At 36.9% G+C, this 19487-nt stretch overlaps 1 protein-coding gene across 1 annotated transcript in view; it reads left to right on the plus strand.

Moving 5' to 3' along the window:
* Window positions 1-2213: 2213 nt before the first annotated feature.
* Window positions 2214-19487, plus strand: part of DRD4 (dopamine receptor D4) — a 38423-nt gene continuing 21149 nt past the window's right edge. The window contains exons 1-2 of the mRNA XM_072421664.1: window positions 2214-2966; window positions 9938-10050. Coding sequence (XP_072277765.1) covers window positions 2727-2966; window positions 9938-10050 — 353 coding nt within the window. The 5' untranslated portion in view covers window positions 2214-2726. The remainder of the gene's footprint in view (window positions 2967-9937; window positions 10051-19487) is intronic.

Genomic DNA, 19487 nt, shown 5'->3' on the forward strand with positions numbered 1-19487 from the left:
GCCAAATAGGCTTGCTCTACAAATGTGCTGATGTTTGCCCTTTGACTGGGAATGGTGAAACTGCCACAGATATAAAAAAATGAATCAGGGTTGTTTAGGCACTTACGACGAGAAACAGCAGAGCCAGACATGATCTGATATAAAGGCAATTTGTGTGTAAGTATAAAAATAAATTTTGCTTATTCACTACGTAGAGCAGCGCACAACCTCTGACCACACTGTGAAGGTATATGGGGCACTAGCTATATCAACCCACCACTGACAGGTTTCGGCACTTAGACTAATTATATTGAGAGCAATTCTGTGACATCAGATAGTTATCCACCATAACCTGCTTTCTTTTGGGGTATCTGAACCACCAAATGCCAGCACAGTTATAGTAAAAATCCCCTATGTGTATAGGCAGGAGGCCATAACTGTCATTTATACATAATACCCCTAATTAAATATGTTTTGTACAAGGTTTATATTGGGAAAATAAAAGTTGAACTACAGCTAATGGTTTAATAGGTTATGAATAAAAAAAGGAACAGCAGGGTTAGAAATAGGGTTCCTCTAGATTTTTATTGTGGTCTCCAAAAGACAGTGAATAGGAACATAGCATAAAAAATTTAACTAATCTAGTTTCCTAAACTACACAGAAAACTTTACTGAGAGCGATATGTAAACTGCCATTCCCTATCACCCTAAAAACTATTTTGTTTGTTTCTCTCTAGAACAGAGTTTCTCAACCTCTATAACATAAGGGAAACCTTGATATAACATTAATACCCTTGGGAAACCTTTGCTATGACCACAACATCCACAGTTCATTATATTTTATTGTGATGGTCAGTAGGAAGAATGCCTCTTACATTGCTGGCAAGTGGGGAAAATGTCACCCATACAGATAGCCAAAAGAATCATTGGTGTCACTTAAACTGACCTGAGAGGCACAAATTGCTTTTTACTTAGGGAACCCCTAGCAACTCTGGAGGAACCCTAGTTGAGAAACACTGATCTAAAACAAGCATGCAGTAAGAAAGTCAGGACTCCTTGTTATAAGCCAGGAAACAAGCATTTTCAAAAGAGAGTTCAGCAATGACAACTGACAACCTGTCTTAGAACATTGCTTTAAAACCACTATTTGGAGCATATTTGAAATTGTGCAATATTGCTGGCTGAGAATATGTTACCTGTGCAATCTACCTTCCTATAAGCTCCCCACGGGCAGATCTTTTAAGTGTCGCACACTTTATATTTGTCACTACTTTTATTATTTATTTATCTGATTCTGTTAACATATTGTAGGGTGCTGTAATGAAAAGTGTTAGTGTGTACTGGGTATAGAGACAGTATGGCTGGGAGGAAAGGGTTAAATTATGTTAGATCTCCAGCATCCAGGAAATGGGTCAGGTTCTGCCTGTCCTACTGTCATTTCTAATGCACACTGTGTGCAGTGAAACCATTGTAAGCAACTTCAGTATAGGAGAGGAGTCTATACAACCTTGCAAGAGTAAATAAAAGGCTGGAGTTCAGCTTTAAGTTAACCCCTGCTTTGCTAATAGCATCACTGCACAATGCCCTTTAAGAGCTCATCTCCACCAAAACCATTTTTTCATGGTCAGTCATTCAAAGATCCTTGTAGTCTCTGCATTAGCATACTGCCATACTTTTTAAAAGAGAGTTTAGCAATTGGAACTTTAACAGCAAAAAATAGGCTGATTCTGCAGACTGATCACTGGTAAATGTAGAGAATAGTAAGTATACATAGGGAAGAAAATAAAGAAATTGCTGACCTATTGAAAATTCTAGTTGCTTGGTTGTCTTTGACCTCATTACTAAAACACCCTGCAATCACCCTGCAAATAAATAAAATCAGAAAGTCACAAATTCTAATCTGCATGCATGCTAATGCTTTAGAATATATACAGAAAACTCAGTCATTTTTTCTGTGTGCTTTCCCATAAAGCAGCACATGCAATGATTGTTTATTATCATCTAGAATAAATGTGCCAGACATCCTCCATGCAGTGTATATATGTAGGAGCCAGGTGACAGAGCTCAGACATTGGGCTCCCTCCCTGTACTGCTGTCACATCAATAGGCTCACAGCTAAACTAAGCCAGGCTTTGTGTTGGGATGTGAGCAGTTCCCAGATCTTTCTGCTGATTGGAGAAGCTCCTGGACAAACCCTCTCTACCTTAATCGGCTTTCTTCTCCTGTAGGCGACCCACTTGCAGATTAATCACCTTGGGATCATTCAGTTCTTCACAGAGAAGAATAGCAAGGAATTTCTCTCTGCATTGATCATAGGGAGACCACAATCAGCTGTCACCTGGGCTGTCAAGTCTTCTGGGGGTCTTCAACATGTGGACAACCTTCAAAAGCCCCAAAGCTCCTCATCAACAGGTCAACATCTACTTTTAAGGTTACCCTTAACCTTCTTGTAAATCCAGTCTTTATTTTGGAGGAATTTAACCCCTTGGTTATAGTCAAGAAGAAAATGGAAAGTAAGTCTGAAGACCACAGTGTTGAGGATCTATGTGCAAGAAAAAGGAACTTATGATCTACTCAAGGAGACCATCCCTACAAATAAAGAGGAAATAGATGAATTCTCCATGGGACAAGCTACTCTTTCTGGAAGACAAAGGAAAAAGAGGGAAAGTGCTGAAGAAAGAAGTCCATTTAGGTGTATGCTTTTTTGCTTTGATGGGACAGTTGGGTCTTAGCGCAGTAAGGAAGCCATGCACAGAAATAACTCTAACCAAACTTCTGAGTCTTCAGGAGATACTCACTATAACTATCTGGCCTTGGTCTTTGGACTCATACTGATTGTATTTATCATCTGTGGAAATGTATTAGTGTGTCTTAGTGTCTGTACAGAGAAAGCCCTAAAAACCACCACCAATTATTTCATAGTTAGCCTGGCTGTAGCTGATCTTCTTCTGGCTGTCTTGGTCCTCCCACTTTATGTGTATACAGAGGTAAGTGTGCCATAGCTTGGATTTATATTGCTTTTTTGCATGTTTGCTAATATTTTATGTTATGTAAAGTGCCAGCATAAGGTAACTTCAATGGGCACAATGTTGCAATGTGTTTTGCTTTATATATATATATATATATATATATATATATATATATATATACACACAGAGAAAATATGGTATCTTTTATGTTATTTTGACTGTGTACCTCTGCTGTTTTGTCTATAATGGGAAAAGTATTCTTCCTTCACAGGCTAAGTGAATTCATTTTTTCTAGTCCTCCTACCCTTATCAGCAGTGAATCCAAACCATGAGGAATCATTCAGAAGCCTTTATAGACCTGCTGTGTTGTATTTCCAGGTTGACATAAATTTAGAATCATTGTTATGCATGAGTGTCAATGATGCATGATGTGAAACAGAACATTAAGTATAAGGGATTGGGTTTGCTGACTATGCTGACTATACTGTGTCTGTCCTTCTCATGGTTGGGTGATTCTGTATTAGTGCAGGTACACTGTTATACCCAATAGAGAAAGTTGGCAATACTGCTGAAAGACAAAAGAAATAGTAAATTGCAATCCATAGAAAACAGGATGGTGTATATCTACAGTATAAAACACTTATTGTGAGGTTTACCAGGCTATTCATTTTTTGCAGCAGAGAGTAGGGGGCATTTAGATATTGATGCTCTGACAGTATATCTATGTATAGTTTGTAAATATAAATAAATATTAAATATATAGGATGTATAAGAGAGAGAGAGAGACATCCATAGTTGTTACAGATGGTCAGGTTTTACTTCCCTTTTAATAATAATGCACATTTAGTGTGAATTACAAGTCCCCTGTCTATAGGTTGATAGGTCAGGTCTGACCAGAATGAAAACAGTAGAATTATTTTTAAGAAAGGCTTCAGACAAGAAAATGACTGAAAGGTATTTAAAAAAATACTTTCAGGTACAAATTTTAAAAATTGCCCACACTGTGTAATTACTGTAAATACTCTATAGGCACCCTTTAACATCTGAAGATTCAATGTACTTTTCAGGCTCACAGAAAGCACTAGGGCTAATTTATAGAAATTGCAGTGGTAATTAAATTTGATGAATTAACCACATTAACCAGTCAATTTCCATTTTTCATTAGCACAGATTTGCTAATGGAAGCACCTGGCTAGTACTATAGGCTATTAGAATTCAGATTCAGTTATTTTGAAAAGACAGGTTCTGGGGTATGTGTTTATCTTGTGACATTGATGTCGTAAATAAATCCAAGCTTAAACTTCATGAATATTAGTATGAAATTAAGCTGTTTCTTGGAAGCACCAAAGATACTGGGTCATCATAGGCTTTTATGGTTGGATGGATTTGGAATCAGAAACATGGTGAACAGGAATTCTTTTGGGGATTCAGAAAGTTGCTTGAAATTGGTCCTTTTTTTCTATTAACAAATACAGAAAATCTAGCTTACTAATATATATTTTCAGGCCAAAGGCTTTGGACAATCAATGCCCAAGACAGAAAATATTCAATGCTTTACCTACAAAGGCAGCAGATTAATATCAAGGGCTACTAGTGGGGGGAGTGTTCTAGTGTCTGATGTTACCTAAAGAAACGGGTAATGCAGGGGATATTTGCTATAAATATTATTATTATTATTATTATTATTATTAATAATAATAATAATAATAATAATAATAAACAGGATTTATATAGCACCAACATATAACGCAGCGCTTTACATTAAATATAGACAGGCTCATATGATACAAGCATATAAGTCTCTGAGTCAGTTAGGAGATTAAAGATGTAGGGGTCAGACATTCATAGGTACACCATAATCATTGAGACTTAGAAAAGTGTAGAAAATCCAGCATTTTTCAGGTCTTCACTAAAAAAAGTGACCCATTCTTGCAACAACTGTTTTGACTTCTGAGGAGTTTCCACTCAATTACTGTGTCAAGACAGAACGTAAAGGAAAATCTCCAATTGAGGCAGCAAAACAAAAGCTTGTTTTTACAGAAGCTTGAAAATAATAAAAAGTTTATGAAGCTTCAAGAAGCAATGCAACCTTTTATTTACCAAAACAGAAAGAAGCCTGCCCTTTTACTATACACTAATCATGTTCAACTTCATTGGACAGCTTTAATTAAAAGTTGGGTTGAACTTGATGGTCTTGTGCGTTTTTTTAACGTGACTATGTAACCAAGAAAAGGTTGTGTCCACAACCCTGCGCTACTGTCCCCCCAGGATGTTTAGCAAGCAGGTCTAAGCCTGCAATGGGAGAGTGGGCGGGTTGTGTCCATACGGGGGACAGAGCAGCGGACCACCAAAACTTCCAGCTGCTTTAGACCAGGGGGTCCCCAAACTGTGACTTGTGGGCTGCAAGTAGTCCTTTGCTTACCTTTAACTGACCCTTGGAGCAATATTTCTTCACCTAAAAGACAGTATTACACTCAATTACACAAACGATGGGGCATGGTTCCTCCCTGTAACCACAGGCTGAAGGTCATTGTTTTTTCTACCATTGCAAGGCATTGTTTACATCCACTGACACTGGGGAATGTCTTACTCTCACTTGCCACAGTCTGGCCCCCTTATGTCTGTAGGACATTGAACTGACCCTTTGTTTAAAAAGTTTGAGGACCCCTACTTTAGACAAAAGGTGTAATTTGTTTTTTTCCTATTTTTTCACTTGAATTCTTTAAGGGTCCTGTCTGAAACTTGATGATCAATCAAGTGTGAAGACTTATGGTTCCCTTTCATTACAAGAAAAGTCAGTTGTATTACTAGGACCACACTAGCTCTGCTACTGGTTGTATGAATCCAAAATGCACACCAAACATACAGCTCAAAAGTATCTTTTTGTTGTACATATTAGGACAAATTCACCTTCCCTTGCTGCTGTGGAAGTGCAGAAATCTTGACTTGATTTTTGATTTGTGTTCAGGATATTTGGTCAACTTAAAGTGGAAATAAATTTCATTAAAGGGTCCATTATTGCAGAAAGGAACAAGAGATTTTTCCCTGTTTCTAGCATCAAAACTGGAACACACAGCGTCAGCGTTGGTTGGCAAAGAAAGCCAGCAAATTGTAGTTTCCCTTCCATGTCAGTCATGTCCAGGTCAGTTTTGTCATCCCAGGATGGCCAATGATCGTCTGTAGGAGAAAGAAGAGAGGAAAGATGGCGCCATGCACTGGAACACAGATAGGTAAGATGCATGGCTTTAGTTCTGCTTTTGTGTGAGGTATGAAAGGTTGGAAAGTGAGGAAGTTGAAAACAGGTGAAATATGCGCCAGGACCATGAAGCTAGTGCCAACAACAGGGGCCATCAGGGCACAGCACCAATGTCAAAATAGTGGCCAAAGAATTTATTACATGGCATTGAATGCTTTTTTATTAGGTTTTTGGCAGCTGTATGGGAGTTTGGTTCTAGTATAATATGCTAGGTCAATACAAGTTAGAGAGAATCATGCAGGCATGATTTCCAGGTACTTGAATAAAAAATGCAATGGTTTACAAATGTTCTAAATAATCTGGCATGAACGTGAAATAGTACTGTACAGACTCTTACAAACTTTCCTGTTTAAGAATGAGGTTTGGGTTCTACCCTAATTTGGACCAAAATTTTGTGGTTTAGGTTTTTAAGACCCATGGAAATTTTAGCAGATTTGACCTTTAATGCACTGTAGCTTTGCTTGACTTTTAAACTAAAATCAACGGTGGTAAAATGGGCATCAATTGTGTTGGGAATATCAGTGATATCAATGATAAAATATGGCCAGTGATATCTCATTAGCGGAAGACAGGGAGGACACCTTGATTAAGGGGGCTTCCAGATTCATCCATAATGCCCCAACAAGCCTCACATTCTTTTTGGGGGTCTGAATTTGGGAGAGATGTACTGTCCCTCAACATCATGACCTAACAAAAAATTATCCATGGGACCTGGTCTGGTACAGAAAGAGGGGACCTTGTTCTCACTGCCCCTCTCTTTGTTGTCCATCAAAGCCACATGCCTGGATAAACCTGGCTAAATCTACATAATTAAGGCACCCCCCCTAATAGGCACATGCCTATTAGCTTTGAAAATAGACACATTTTATTAGCAAATAAGGCCCCAAATACTTTAATAGGGTTTATTGTTAGGCTAGTGGTACCCCTACCTGTACCCTCCTAAGACTTAGAACATTGAACTCACTTGTCTATCTCAATGACCACTGTAAAAATGTCATGGCTGCAATTTCACAATAGTTTCAAGTGAAGAATTGGGTTCTGTAGGATACTACCAAATAGTCAAAATTGAAACTGATAGCTGCCATCTTTTGGGTTCCTATGTAATTATGCATTTTACTGAGCTAAAAAAATGAATTTAGGTAGTATGCTGAAGAATAAAAACCTGGATTCTGCTTTTACTACTATCCACAGTATGTCCCCATTATGGAGATTTTCCAATCCTTTACTTGACAAGACAGGGATAGGAAATGATGGGAAATTACTTTAGCAAGAATATCACTTTCTGCTTCAGAGAAACAGAAGAAAGTGGAGGAAATCTTTGCAAAGCTGCAGGAAACCCATCATTCAGAGCTTTCACTGAAACAGGTGTTTTGACTGGGAAATTTCTGTTTCTTTTCTAGTGGCAACCAACATTTCAGTGTATTTGCCAAAGCGTAATAAAGCAGTAATAAAACCAGACAAGATTGTTGCCTCTTTCGGTAAAAAAAAAGATGACGGAATTATTCTTGACACCATAAATGGCTATTTGCTCATAGAGTCCAAGGCAGCTTCCACTCAACGACATGACTAATTCTCACATCTGTTACACTGCGTTTGGTTACTTATTTCAGATTATTTTTAGAAATGGGCTTAGACCCAGCACACGTAACAATACATAAACTTGGAAAATTACAGTTGTAGAAGTTACAACCATAAAAAGTAAAGAAGGCAATATACTTCTATACACAAACCAGAGTGCTTCAAGTATGTTAAAAAAAATGTCTTCTCTAATTTCTGTAATAAATACTAACAGATAATAAATACTAATATTAATAAAAAGTAGTGGGCAAAAAAGGTAAACTCTATAGTAAGAATAGGAATACCCTTGGCCTTGACATTTTACATCTTTAATGTTTCTACACTTGTTTACATGTGAACAGATTACCAAGTATGGACTTCAGAGTGTAGGGAAACCCCATCAGGGTTAACTTGGAGTGTCACATTGTGGATGGAAGCCTCCACTCATCAATCTTGTGGTGGCACTGCCTATCGCCGTCTGATTGATTGGATTTAACACCAGGACCCTGCAGAACCATTGTAGCATTATTGCTTTTATCATAACTATGTGTGTCTCATAATCGTCTCGAAAAAATGTTTTGATATTATTATGGAATGTATACTTTTTCAGCAGGAATATAAATCAGTCTTTCATAACATAAGGAAATCCTTGAAACAAACTTCAAGGTCCTTGAGAATTACTGTTAATGTGGTTGTTGACAGAACAATAAATAAGGAATTAGGAATGTGACATACTGAGTGTATCTGACAAACAAATTATAAGAAACGCAGACCATGAAAATTGTAGTACTCCCTCACATGGGTGGTAAAGGAAAAATAGCCTATATATACTGGAGTTCAGTAAAAGAAAGTCCCTCTTACATTGGTGGTCATTGGGTCTTTTTGTAATTATGGCGATTAGGAGCATTGCTCTGTACGATGATGATCAGTGGGAAGAATGATCCTTATCTAATAGGCAAAAATTGCTGCAGGAACCCCTCGCAGCCCCTGGACGAGGTCTAAGGTTCCACAGAACCCTGAGAAAGGCTAATATAGATAGTAGATGTTCAAATATTTGATTAATATGTTAAGTAACCGTGCTCTAAACATTTTCCATATGTGTGGTACTTATTGCACAGGCTCTAACATTACAGGTGGTCAGAACCACCAGGAGTGACAAATTCATAGGCTGCAATAATTGGTTTCACTTGTAGAACAATGCAGGTAAGATTTCTCAAGGAAACATTGAAATAAACTTTATATACTCTAAATTGGAGTTTTATTGTTCAATCTAGCTCATGCATATGGTAAAAACGAGAGGCATCTTCAGAGACACATTTTAACTTCCAGTGCTCAGAAAACTGTGTATTCCTTTCAGCATACATTTATCTCTGTAGGGAATAATGCCGCATTCTGAAAATTGGCACAGTTGCTTGTGACACAGCTGTATCAAGCTCTTGGTCCCATGAATATTCAGTACCAGGAGTCTCACCAGTGCTGTCCTAATAATTTTGGGTAAAAATAATTTATTTTGCAATCATCAGGGTACAAGAGATTTTGGTAGTAGATCGATGCCATAATACCCTGCAAAAGGTTATTCACTGCAAGTCAGCCACACTCTATTACACTGCAAAATTCTGTGCTGGTATTTTGACAGGGAAGTCTTTAAGCAGCTTATAGAAGGGGAGAACAAAGGGTGGGCTTGGTGGTATTTTATAATCCCTTGAGCAAGCAGGTGACATAGAAAGTTGCAGAGGTGCAATAATGAACAATTAAGCCATGCAATATTTTAGTGTGCAAGTCTAAAGAATTGCTAACAAGAATTACTAATATATTGGCAAGTAAAATTTCTAGCATTGTGTATTTAGCAGCTTGTCTGGAATTAAAGGCTGATCGCTGCTTGTGTAGTGTAAATGTATCTGCTTTGTAAAAAAAATCTTATAAATATAGTTCATCAGTGTTATTAAAATCTCAACACGTCAAGTTACTGACCTATGGCTTATTCCTTAGTGACATGCCTTGGATTTGTGGAAAGGGAACACGGATCAAGGAATAAAAATGAGAAATAAAGAAACTGGGGGAAGTCCTCTTATTTCATGAATTGTGATATTTTATTTGTATTTTATTAAAATCTTTCTCCTACTTCTGCTCTCCTTTATACATATATAACTAATACTTTTTTTTAATTAATATTTAGTTTCTAGGAGGGGTGTGGACCCTGAGCCTTGTTCTTTGTGATGTCCTCATGACCATGGATGTCATGCTTTGTACAGCTTCCATCTTCAACCTCTGCGCGATCAGTGTAGACAGGTAAGTGATTCCCGCATGTACAGATAAGAACACCTCCATGATGTAGGAGTAGCTGTACATCATTTATAAAGACTGATAAGTTTAAAAGTAGTGCTGTAGATCAATAAAAAAAAATCAACGTATAAAGTAATTAAAAAACAGTTCGTATTGCACCTGTTTTATTTTTTATCGACTTTTTCTGTTGATTATTGATCTACAGTGCCACTTTTATTACTTGATACCATAGGATCAATTACACTGCTTAGTGTACAGCTATATATGTTATAAGCGCAGAAGCACACCTTTTCCTTATATAATGGCTGACAAAATGTACTTCAATATAGCTAACAAAGGCTTACATTAGTACTAAAAATCAATAATGCAGTACATTGACGTATCAAGCATCCTAGGTAGATTATTTTTCAGCACCCCTATCCCCTTTCTTTGTATCTGAAAATAATTTTCTGTAATAACAATTATAAAATAAACGTATAACCGTAATGACAAACAGAAAAAATCTGATCTGAGCGTTTATATCTAATCAAACCAGTAAAGATAAAACAATGAAAAGTAAAATTTGAGAGTTAAATAGCAACCTGCCTAGTGCAGCGCTGCTAAATTTGGGAATAATAACGTTGGATGATTATATAGTAAAATATTTATGTAAACAGTAGTAACTATATATTGTATGCCCCAAAATGTGAAGATAAATGGTGATCTTAATATAACCTAGCCTACAAATGAACAATTATATATAACAAACAAGCAACAAACAGTCAATTGTTACAATACATGAGCAACAAATGGGCAATATATAACTTTATGTGAACAGCAGACAGTTGTTGTGACAATATAGGGGGAACTCTATCAGCACCAGTTGTATCACCATCTGAACCCCTCCAACCCGTAAGCAAAAATCCCTTTTTATCTTCCTTACAAGAATTTCTTCCCGTGCAAAGCTTCCTCCTTCCTTCTCCCCAAGAAAAATCTCCTTTTCCTACACCTTCCAACCAAGATCTCAAGATGAAAAACGTACTAAATCTCAAAGTGGCATCTGATGCACAGCCTTGGTTGTGTCAAGTGATGTGTAAGAGCTATGAGGGAGCCTGGAGATAGACTTTCTCTGCTCTACACCTAGGTTCGGCACAGTTCAGGGATATCAAAGCTATGGAGGTTCTCCTGCAGGACCACAGGTACTTTTGCAAAGCGTGTAAGGCGGGCATTCCCAAAGTAGAGCATCTACACCCTGCCTGCCTCAAAGAGCTTCTTGCAACTTTTGGCTGTGTCCAAGATTTTTTTTCCTCTCTCTCAACATAACTTCGGACTCTGTGTTAAAGACCCCCATCAACCCTACCTATCCTGAAAAAAATTATAAAGACAATGAGCAATATTTTTTTCAGTGCAGTAGACTGCCAAGGAATGAACACTATTTGTATTTTGTGTTCGCCCATATTCCTGAGGTTAGTACTCTCAAATCTTCACCATTGTTCCTCCCATAGATAAAAAGGCTAACCCACACTAGTCTGGTGCATGTGCCCCTTATAACCTTATGACCTGTATATTTATAGGGTTTATTTCAATTAACTTTACTAGAATTCTGCTTTAAATCTTCCGAGCCAATGCAAATTCACAACCTACTTGTGTTGTTTTCATCTTGAACCACCCAATTTGCGTAATGTTTGGGTTTATCACCTTTGTCATTTACACTTCTACACTTCATTTTAGCATACTTCCTAGTTCATTAGCAAGTTTTTTTTCAGCTCTACTAGTAATTCACTGCTGAGTGAGTGTTTTATCCATCTGGATTCATTGAATTGTTCTATTCTATGCAGACTATACCAATTGTATTCGTTGGAGCTATAGTGCTAACAATAAAGAAAAAATCTTATTTGGTTGCCTCTAGGTTAAAGTTTTTGTGTCTGTGCAATTTATATCCACTCCCATTGCACCCGAAGGTATCATAAACCTCCACTCTGCACAGCCTTGGTGCTGTTTCGACCTTGATTTATTTGCACTTTACTATAATTAATGCGAAAACAGGTTCAGTTTGATGTTTTTCATTGCATCTACAGTAGCAGATTGGTCATATGGCCTACATAAGGCCTTTTGCTGGTCATCTTTCCCATCATTGCAATCTCCCACATCTGACACTTGTTTTTTGTTTTGTCTGATATAAGTCATGTTTGTATGCAAACAGTTGGTCCCTTTCCTATCTATTGTACTTTATTTGATTCAGTTTTGCCAAAGCAATTTTTTTATTCACCTAAACATTAGGCATCTTTTTGAATGAGATGCAAAAAGTGTTCCTTTGGTATGCAAACAGTACTGACTTAAGCATTTGAGCGAGTCCATAGTTAGGTTGAAAAATGACATAAGTCCATCAAGTTTAACCACTAGGGAAATAAACATATCCCAGATAAAACCCATATAAGATATAGTTGATTCAGAGGAAGGAAAAATAAAACCGTGGCTAAATTGGCTCCAACAGGGGAAACAAAATCCTTCCTGATTCTGCGAGGCAAATGAATGTTCCCTGTAGCAATTGAGCCAAACGAATATCATACCTTTAGAGTTCGATTGTCTTGCTTTAAATTCAGGGCAGTTTGCATACTAAAGGAATACAAAATTTAACTTATCTGCATCACACTAACCATTTCTACTAAGCATTCTCACGATTCCCAAAATATCAATTGAAATTGAAACTGGAAGATCAGCACCTTGACTAATAACGTTCTTGGGGGTTTTGGAGGAGTTTGTTCTCAATAAAATTTATTCTACATCAATAAACTCACCGGGGTTTATTAATAAAACATTGAATCTGACATTCACTGACATATTCTCTGGTTGGGAACCTTCCAGGTCTATGTTTTTTCAATGCTAATTGAAAATGGGCAGCATGGTGGCTCAGAGGTTAGCACTCTGGCCTTTGCAGCATTAGGTCCCAGGTTTGAATCTTGGCCAGGACACTATCTGCATGTAGTATGTAGGTTCTCCCTGTGTTTGCATGGGTTTTCTCTGGGTATTCTGGTTCCTTCCCACAAATATGTAGTTAGGTTAATTGGCTTCCCCCAAAATTGACCTTGGACTGTAATAAAGACATATGACTATGGTAGGGACATTAGATTGTTAGCCCCTTTGAGGGACAGCTAGTGACATGACTATGGACGTTGTACAGCGCTGTGTAATATGATGGCGCTATATAAATACTGTGTAATAATGACTGATTCTTCACCAGGGATTGTTTTTGTGAATGTCAGATTCACTGCTTTATAAATAGCCCTCATAATGTTTAGACAGCTTTAGATGACACAATAGACAAATTCTTTGTTCACTTACACTTTGCACTCTGCAATCGAATTGCCTGTTTTAGAGGTCACATATTAGTTTTATCTTATCTCCTACTTTTTTTCTTTAAATAGTAACTAAAGGGCTTAGGTTTGTTGTATCTGATTTTTTTCACATTTTCCATACCATAGATTGGTTTAAGAGATTGCACTTACCTCTCACTTTCATCTAGCCATGTGATAAGAGGTAGGTCACCCACATGTGCAAATATCAGCTTGTGTGTTGAGTTCTGTAAATTACAGGCTTTTTTGCACTAATAGATGACTGTAAGTATATGAAAAGGAGCCTAAAACTCCATGCTGTGGCTGAAAATATTTAAATAAGAATATCTATATTTCATATTTATATGATTAAAACAAATCTGAGACCTGTGAAACATTTAAATGTTTAACATATTACTGAAAGTTTACACCCCCCCCCCCTTCCCCCAGGATCAGGTTCTTTGTATTGTAGTTACGTTTATGTAGTTACGTTTAGTCGCCCTTTTGGGCTGGGTTATGGATTGTTCCTTGAATGTTGATTTGAAATCTTGGGGTCTCTTCCAAAAAATTTCAGGAAAATCCATCTTCCTTTATTGCAGCTGGCTTTCTTCAGCATTCATGTTCTTGTGCTTTTCAATAGACCTGTGACAAACGGTAGCATTGCTTTTATCTACATAGTTGCCATATTAAATATATATATATATATATATGTATGTATAGTATATATATATATATATATATATATATATATATATGTGTGTGTGGATACTAACCCATAATTCCTATTCTATCTTACTCATCTTGGAATCTTCTTTATGCACTTTCTTCCAATATATATCCGCAGTCAGACCTTAGAAAATTACTTCACTATTAATCCGCCAGGGATGTACTGACTCAACTGTCCCTTGAGGAAGCCAAAAGGCGAAACGCGTCGGGCACCTTGAGATATCTTTTTCACCAGCAAAATAGTAATGAAGACAACGTATATATATAATGATTTTTTTTTTGTAAAGTGGAGAACAGTAAGAACATTTGCTGAGTTTTAGTGATGTTTTTCATCTTTAGAGAAATGTTTCTTTCAAAAAAAATGTAAAACACACCTTTGGTCATTTTCATCAGAACATGTATAGATAATAGTTGGTAATAAAAAAATTGGCTGCAATTTCCAAAGGCTGTACATGTAGAGGATCCTGTGATATTGGATCCATCCAGAATTCATGCAGAACAGCAAAGAAAATGAATATTGCTTCCGCACAAAATTGCCTGATTTGTAGACATATCACATAAATCAAAATCCCCAATGATAAATTCTACACTTAAAACGTACCTAAACTCAGAATTTTCACTTTACATAACAAGGTAGACAACCCTATTTAATGTAAAGCACTTAGTATTATGTTGGTGCTATATAAATCCTGTTTATTATTAATAATATTATTAATATAATAATAATAATGTGTAAACATAACCTTGAAAACCTTAATGTAAGTCTTGTAAAACTTCATAGCTCTTTATACAATCTATATTTTCCATTTGTACTAAATCAAATACATTGCAAATAAAAGACATCAAAACAGAATAAAAAGGCAGAATAGGCAGGTCACAGTGTCTGACCACATTCTAGGTGGATTTTACTTTACAACACGACCTCTTGTTCTAGAATCTCTTGCGAACAATACGTGTTTCATGTGCTAAGACTTTTTAAACCTGCAGAAGTTACAGCTGGAGTGTGCTTGAGTTCTGATTTACGTTAAGTCTGTTCATTGTATTTTAATCCTTACTGAGCTGGTAGTGACTATCAAAAGGATTTATTGGGAAAATGAACAATCCATCTGAAGTACTTACAGAACTTTCTTAAATAAAATGAACAACGACATTCTCAAAAACGAGATTATTCTTTTAAAGTGATCAGAGGATTTGGGTGTGCATTAAGGAATCTGACAGCGGCTTAGAGATATTTCTGCAGGCAGGAAAAGTTTAGGATGAGCTGAATGTCTGAACTGTTGTAAAGTGTTGGTGGAGAGTTTTCTTACCACCTTCCAAGCCATACATATGCTGGCCTTCATCTCTCTAATAAAAGAGAAGTATAACAAAAAATACTGCTGGAAGAGCTCTACATCAGAGATCATAACATTTTTGTGATCCGTAGAGAAAGTAAAGTTAATGTCATGTTTTATATGAATTTATGAAAAAAGCACATAAATTGCATTTCTTCTGTATTATTCCAGCAATGTTCATAAAGCATGTCAAGAAACTAAATCCTTTTTATGGCAAGTGTTTGCCAGTTCAATTTCAATAAAATAGAATTAAAATAGAAGGCCAACGGGGCATCTGCAGTAATACTTGATAATGGTGAAGATGCAAAGAGTCACAGCAGTGACAAACACAGTAATACACAATCTGCTTATACATATTAGATAACACAGATATGGTACTTATCATTGTACTGTAAAGATGACCTAAAGAAATAAACAGCAGTTCAAACTTATGCCATGGTAGAATGACATTAGGTTCTAAACTCAACATCAATTTATGTTACCTATGTAATAGGTTGTGTTCTCTATTACTTATGTTACCCATATCAGCACATATAGGAAGTAGATACAAGACACAAACAAAAGCAGATACAAGCAACAATTAATAATGAAAGCAAATCTAAAACTAAAAATAATATTGCAGCTTACCAGTCTTTAGAAGTAATAGCTAATTCTGATTTAGAATTCTAAGTTGGATTTCTTTTTTTAAAAAAAGATTTAAATGGCCCAGATTTTAAGCTCATTTTTTTCAAAGAAAGAGAGAATGAAACTGGGACTTTTCAATTGGCAATTCAACTTGTATTTAATATCATAATGATACAAATATGATGGAATGTATATAAATCAATTATATACGAGTTCACAAAAGTTCATCAAGTTATGGGTCACATCCTATTAAGCCGCATGGTATGTATGACCTTCAACTATACAGAAAATTCCCTGAAATTCAAGAACAAAGAAGAGGATAAAGTCTCTATTCCTGATTCCTGATCCTGATATCACCTATTAGCTACTTAAGGGGTATATTGAAAACATTAAGGTATTGAACTTAGATAATTGTGTGATGGTGAAATGGAATCTCCAAGAGAAAACTGTCTGCAAAACTGGCTGCAATTGATTCTGCACACATAGACAGTAAACAGACATACAGTGGTATATTCCCCTCTATTTTGTTACTCCATCAAGGCACAGGACAATTGCAAGCTGCAGGTACCATTCATCTAGTTTCCTCTTAGAGATCCCTTTTATCTTATTTGTATGCCTATTGAAAAGCCCCAGTTTCTTTTTCTGTTTCTTTGTTCATGTATGACCAGGGTAGCTCGGACCTTCTAGCCCATCCCTTACCACCACCAACAGAACCTCCGCCTCTCCCGACCCCCACCTGCTTACCAACCACTCCCTCACCATTAAATACACAAACACCAATTTTTGACTCTAAATTGGCTGGCAAGCAGCCGTTTGTTAACCAAAATTAAATAAATTAACCATTCAAGCAAATAAATAAAAGGGGTGGTTCGGCAGGATACCTTTTTTTCCTTAAAGAGGGCCTCCCACTTCCATCTTCTCCCTTTTAACTCATCCTATGCCCGATCCCCTCCTACCTCCCTCTTCACACTAGCACAGCCCCTTCCAGCATTACTACATTTTTTAACACTTACCCTCCCTGGGCTAGGCCTCACACCCTGTCATGTAGGCCCTGCGCCTAATTTCTTACGGCTACGGGCCTCTCTTTATAGTGAGTTTGGCAACAATCAATTATCTATAGATAGAGGTTTGTTATAATTCATTTGTGATTAATTTGTGAATACATTTTTCTATTTTTGTCCACTGGCAAATTTAGGCTATACACCCAGCAGATTGTCTGACTACCTGTCAATGACAGGTATACGGCTTGGATCTCTTGTATCTTAGTTGAAGTTAACTCTGATTGGAACTATTAACCAAAGATAACCAGTGTGCAGCCTTAAAAAAATAAAAATGTTGCAGCCACCCCATATAATGAAAGTAAGCTAAAATATATAACATTTTTTTCTTGGGTTTAGATATAGATAGATGCTTCAAACATTGGATGGGGAGGTGGGTACACATTAGATAAGCTTTTCTCAACACTTTAACCCCAGACCAACTATTAAACTAATTTTCAGGTGTCAAGAAAGCCATCCTATAACCAATGCATTGAGTATCATTGAGGAAAATCCCCCTTACAATAGCGGTTTAAATGCCACCCTTAAATACAGATAAAATGATCTCTGATGTGATGCTGCTGGCTCTACCAAGTGATGTTGGCTCATGAACTTTTCAGGCACCCTCAAATGGAAGGTCAATCATCCTCAGTTCAAGAAACCACTGGCAACCCCAGGAGGAACCCTGGTTAAGAATGTCTGCTTTAGTTAATTATTATTATTATTATTATTATTATTAATAAACAGGATTTATATAGCGCCAACATATTACGCAGCGCTGTACATTAAATAGGTAATGGAGTTTAGTGGGTACTATTTCCAACATTCCAAATCAAGACATTTTAAAAAGACATTTTACTGGTAGTTTGTAGAGTGATGTACTGTGTTAGCTATTGATTGAAGCTGTAACTTGTTTGGCAACTTGTATTTGCCGAGTAAATTAAAGTAGCTCTATACTTAAACTGGATAATATTCATTTGTTAAGTAACTGTTATACATTTCTGTTATTTATTTAATAAAAGACAGTTTTCTTTAGTTTAGAGGGAGCTAATACTCCAAAAATATTAAGTACCAAAAGTTTAAATCCTTTTGGTTTTGTCAACCATCTTGGTCTGTTAAATATAGTATTGAAAGTATTTCTTTAGTACAAGTATGATGGACTAAAGAATAATTATTTTCTGTTGTACAAATCTGAGACAAGTAACAATGCCCAAAATATCCCCCCCCCAAAAAAACAAAAGCAGTAAGGCCAAAAGCTAATATATTGTTAACAAAACAAAAACAAAAAAAAAAATAAATCCAGAAAAATCAGTAGATTGCTAGGTGTCATTTTAATAAGATGAGGAAGGACTTACCAGTACCAGTGCCTTTAACACAGTATGGCGGCAGTGTACTTACAGTAAAAGGGGCTTAAAGTGGTGTCATTAACTGGAACCTCAGCCTACTCACTGTATACAAAGAAACCATGTGCACAGTCTTACAATATTTTAGGGTTGGTGTGCAACCTGGATCTGTGCCAAATTCGACTAAACCATCGGTCATTCATAAACACTCCTCAGTCGACGTGTGCACTGAATCCCCCACTGTGTCCGATCAATACAACTTTTTACAGGGGCCTTCGGTGTATCTATAGTGTATAGGAATCAGGAACTTTTAAGCCTCTATTTATAAAACGGGGAATCTGACATCTCAATCATTGCCTGGTGGGAATCAATTACTGCCATCGAGACACGTATAACTGGAAGATTCCCACATAGGAATGTTTCAGGGAATGTCTGATTCCCTGTTTATTAAATAGAGCACATGCAGTATGTGTGTATATTTTTATTTGCAGAGGATTTGCTAAAGCCGACTCAGCTTATGTTAGCCCTGGGTTTGCTATACCTGGTAATGATAGGCATGGCCAATATAGCAAGCAGATGATACACTGCTGAATTTTTGCTCTATTGAATTCAATAGATTGGGAATTGAGCTACCAAATGAACCTGAACATTGGGGTCAATTCAAGCGAACTTTTGGCAAAGCAAATAGCAAATTTGATCAACACTAGGGATGAGCGAGCAAGTTTTTAAAACTTGATCTTGCGGCGAATTCGGCTGTTCTTGCTTACCGAAATTGTAAGAGAGAACGGCCAGTGTAAATTTGCCGATCGAGCTTGAATTTAAAAAAAAAAAAAAAGCAGCACCGGCTGCATTCATTGATCAGCTTAGTGTGTGATCCCCGGCACTAGAGGTTAAGTGGGTTACAAGTCTCCCTATTCAAAACCTCTAGTGCTTTCTGACTGGCTGAGGAAAGCTTTTAACCTCTAGATCCGAGGATTGAAAACAGGATTCCCAGGGCTGCATAAATGATTGCAGCTCTTAGAATCCACTGGTATCCGTGGGCATTAGGGTTAAATAACCTCTAGTGCCCAG

Source organism: Pyxicephalus adspersus, chromosome 9 (assembly GCF_032062135.1).
Source record: "Pyxicephalus adspersus chromosome 9, UCB_Pads_2.0, whole genome shotgun sequence".
In the NCBI taxonomy this organism is placed as follows: domain Eukaryota; kingdom Metazoa; phylum Chordata; class Amphibia; order Anura; family Pyxicephalidae; genus Pyxicephalus; species Pyxicephalus adspersus.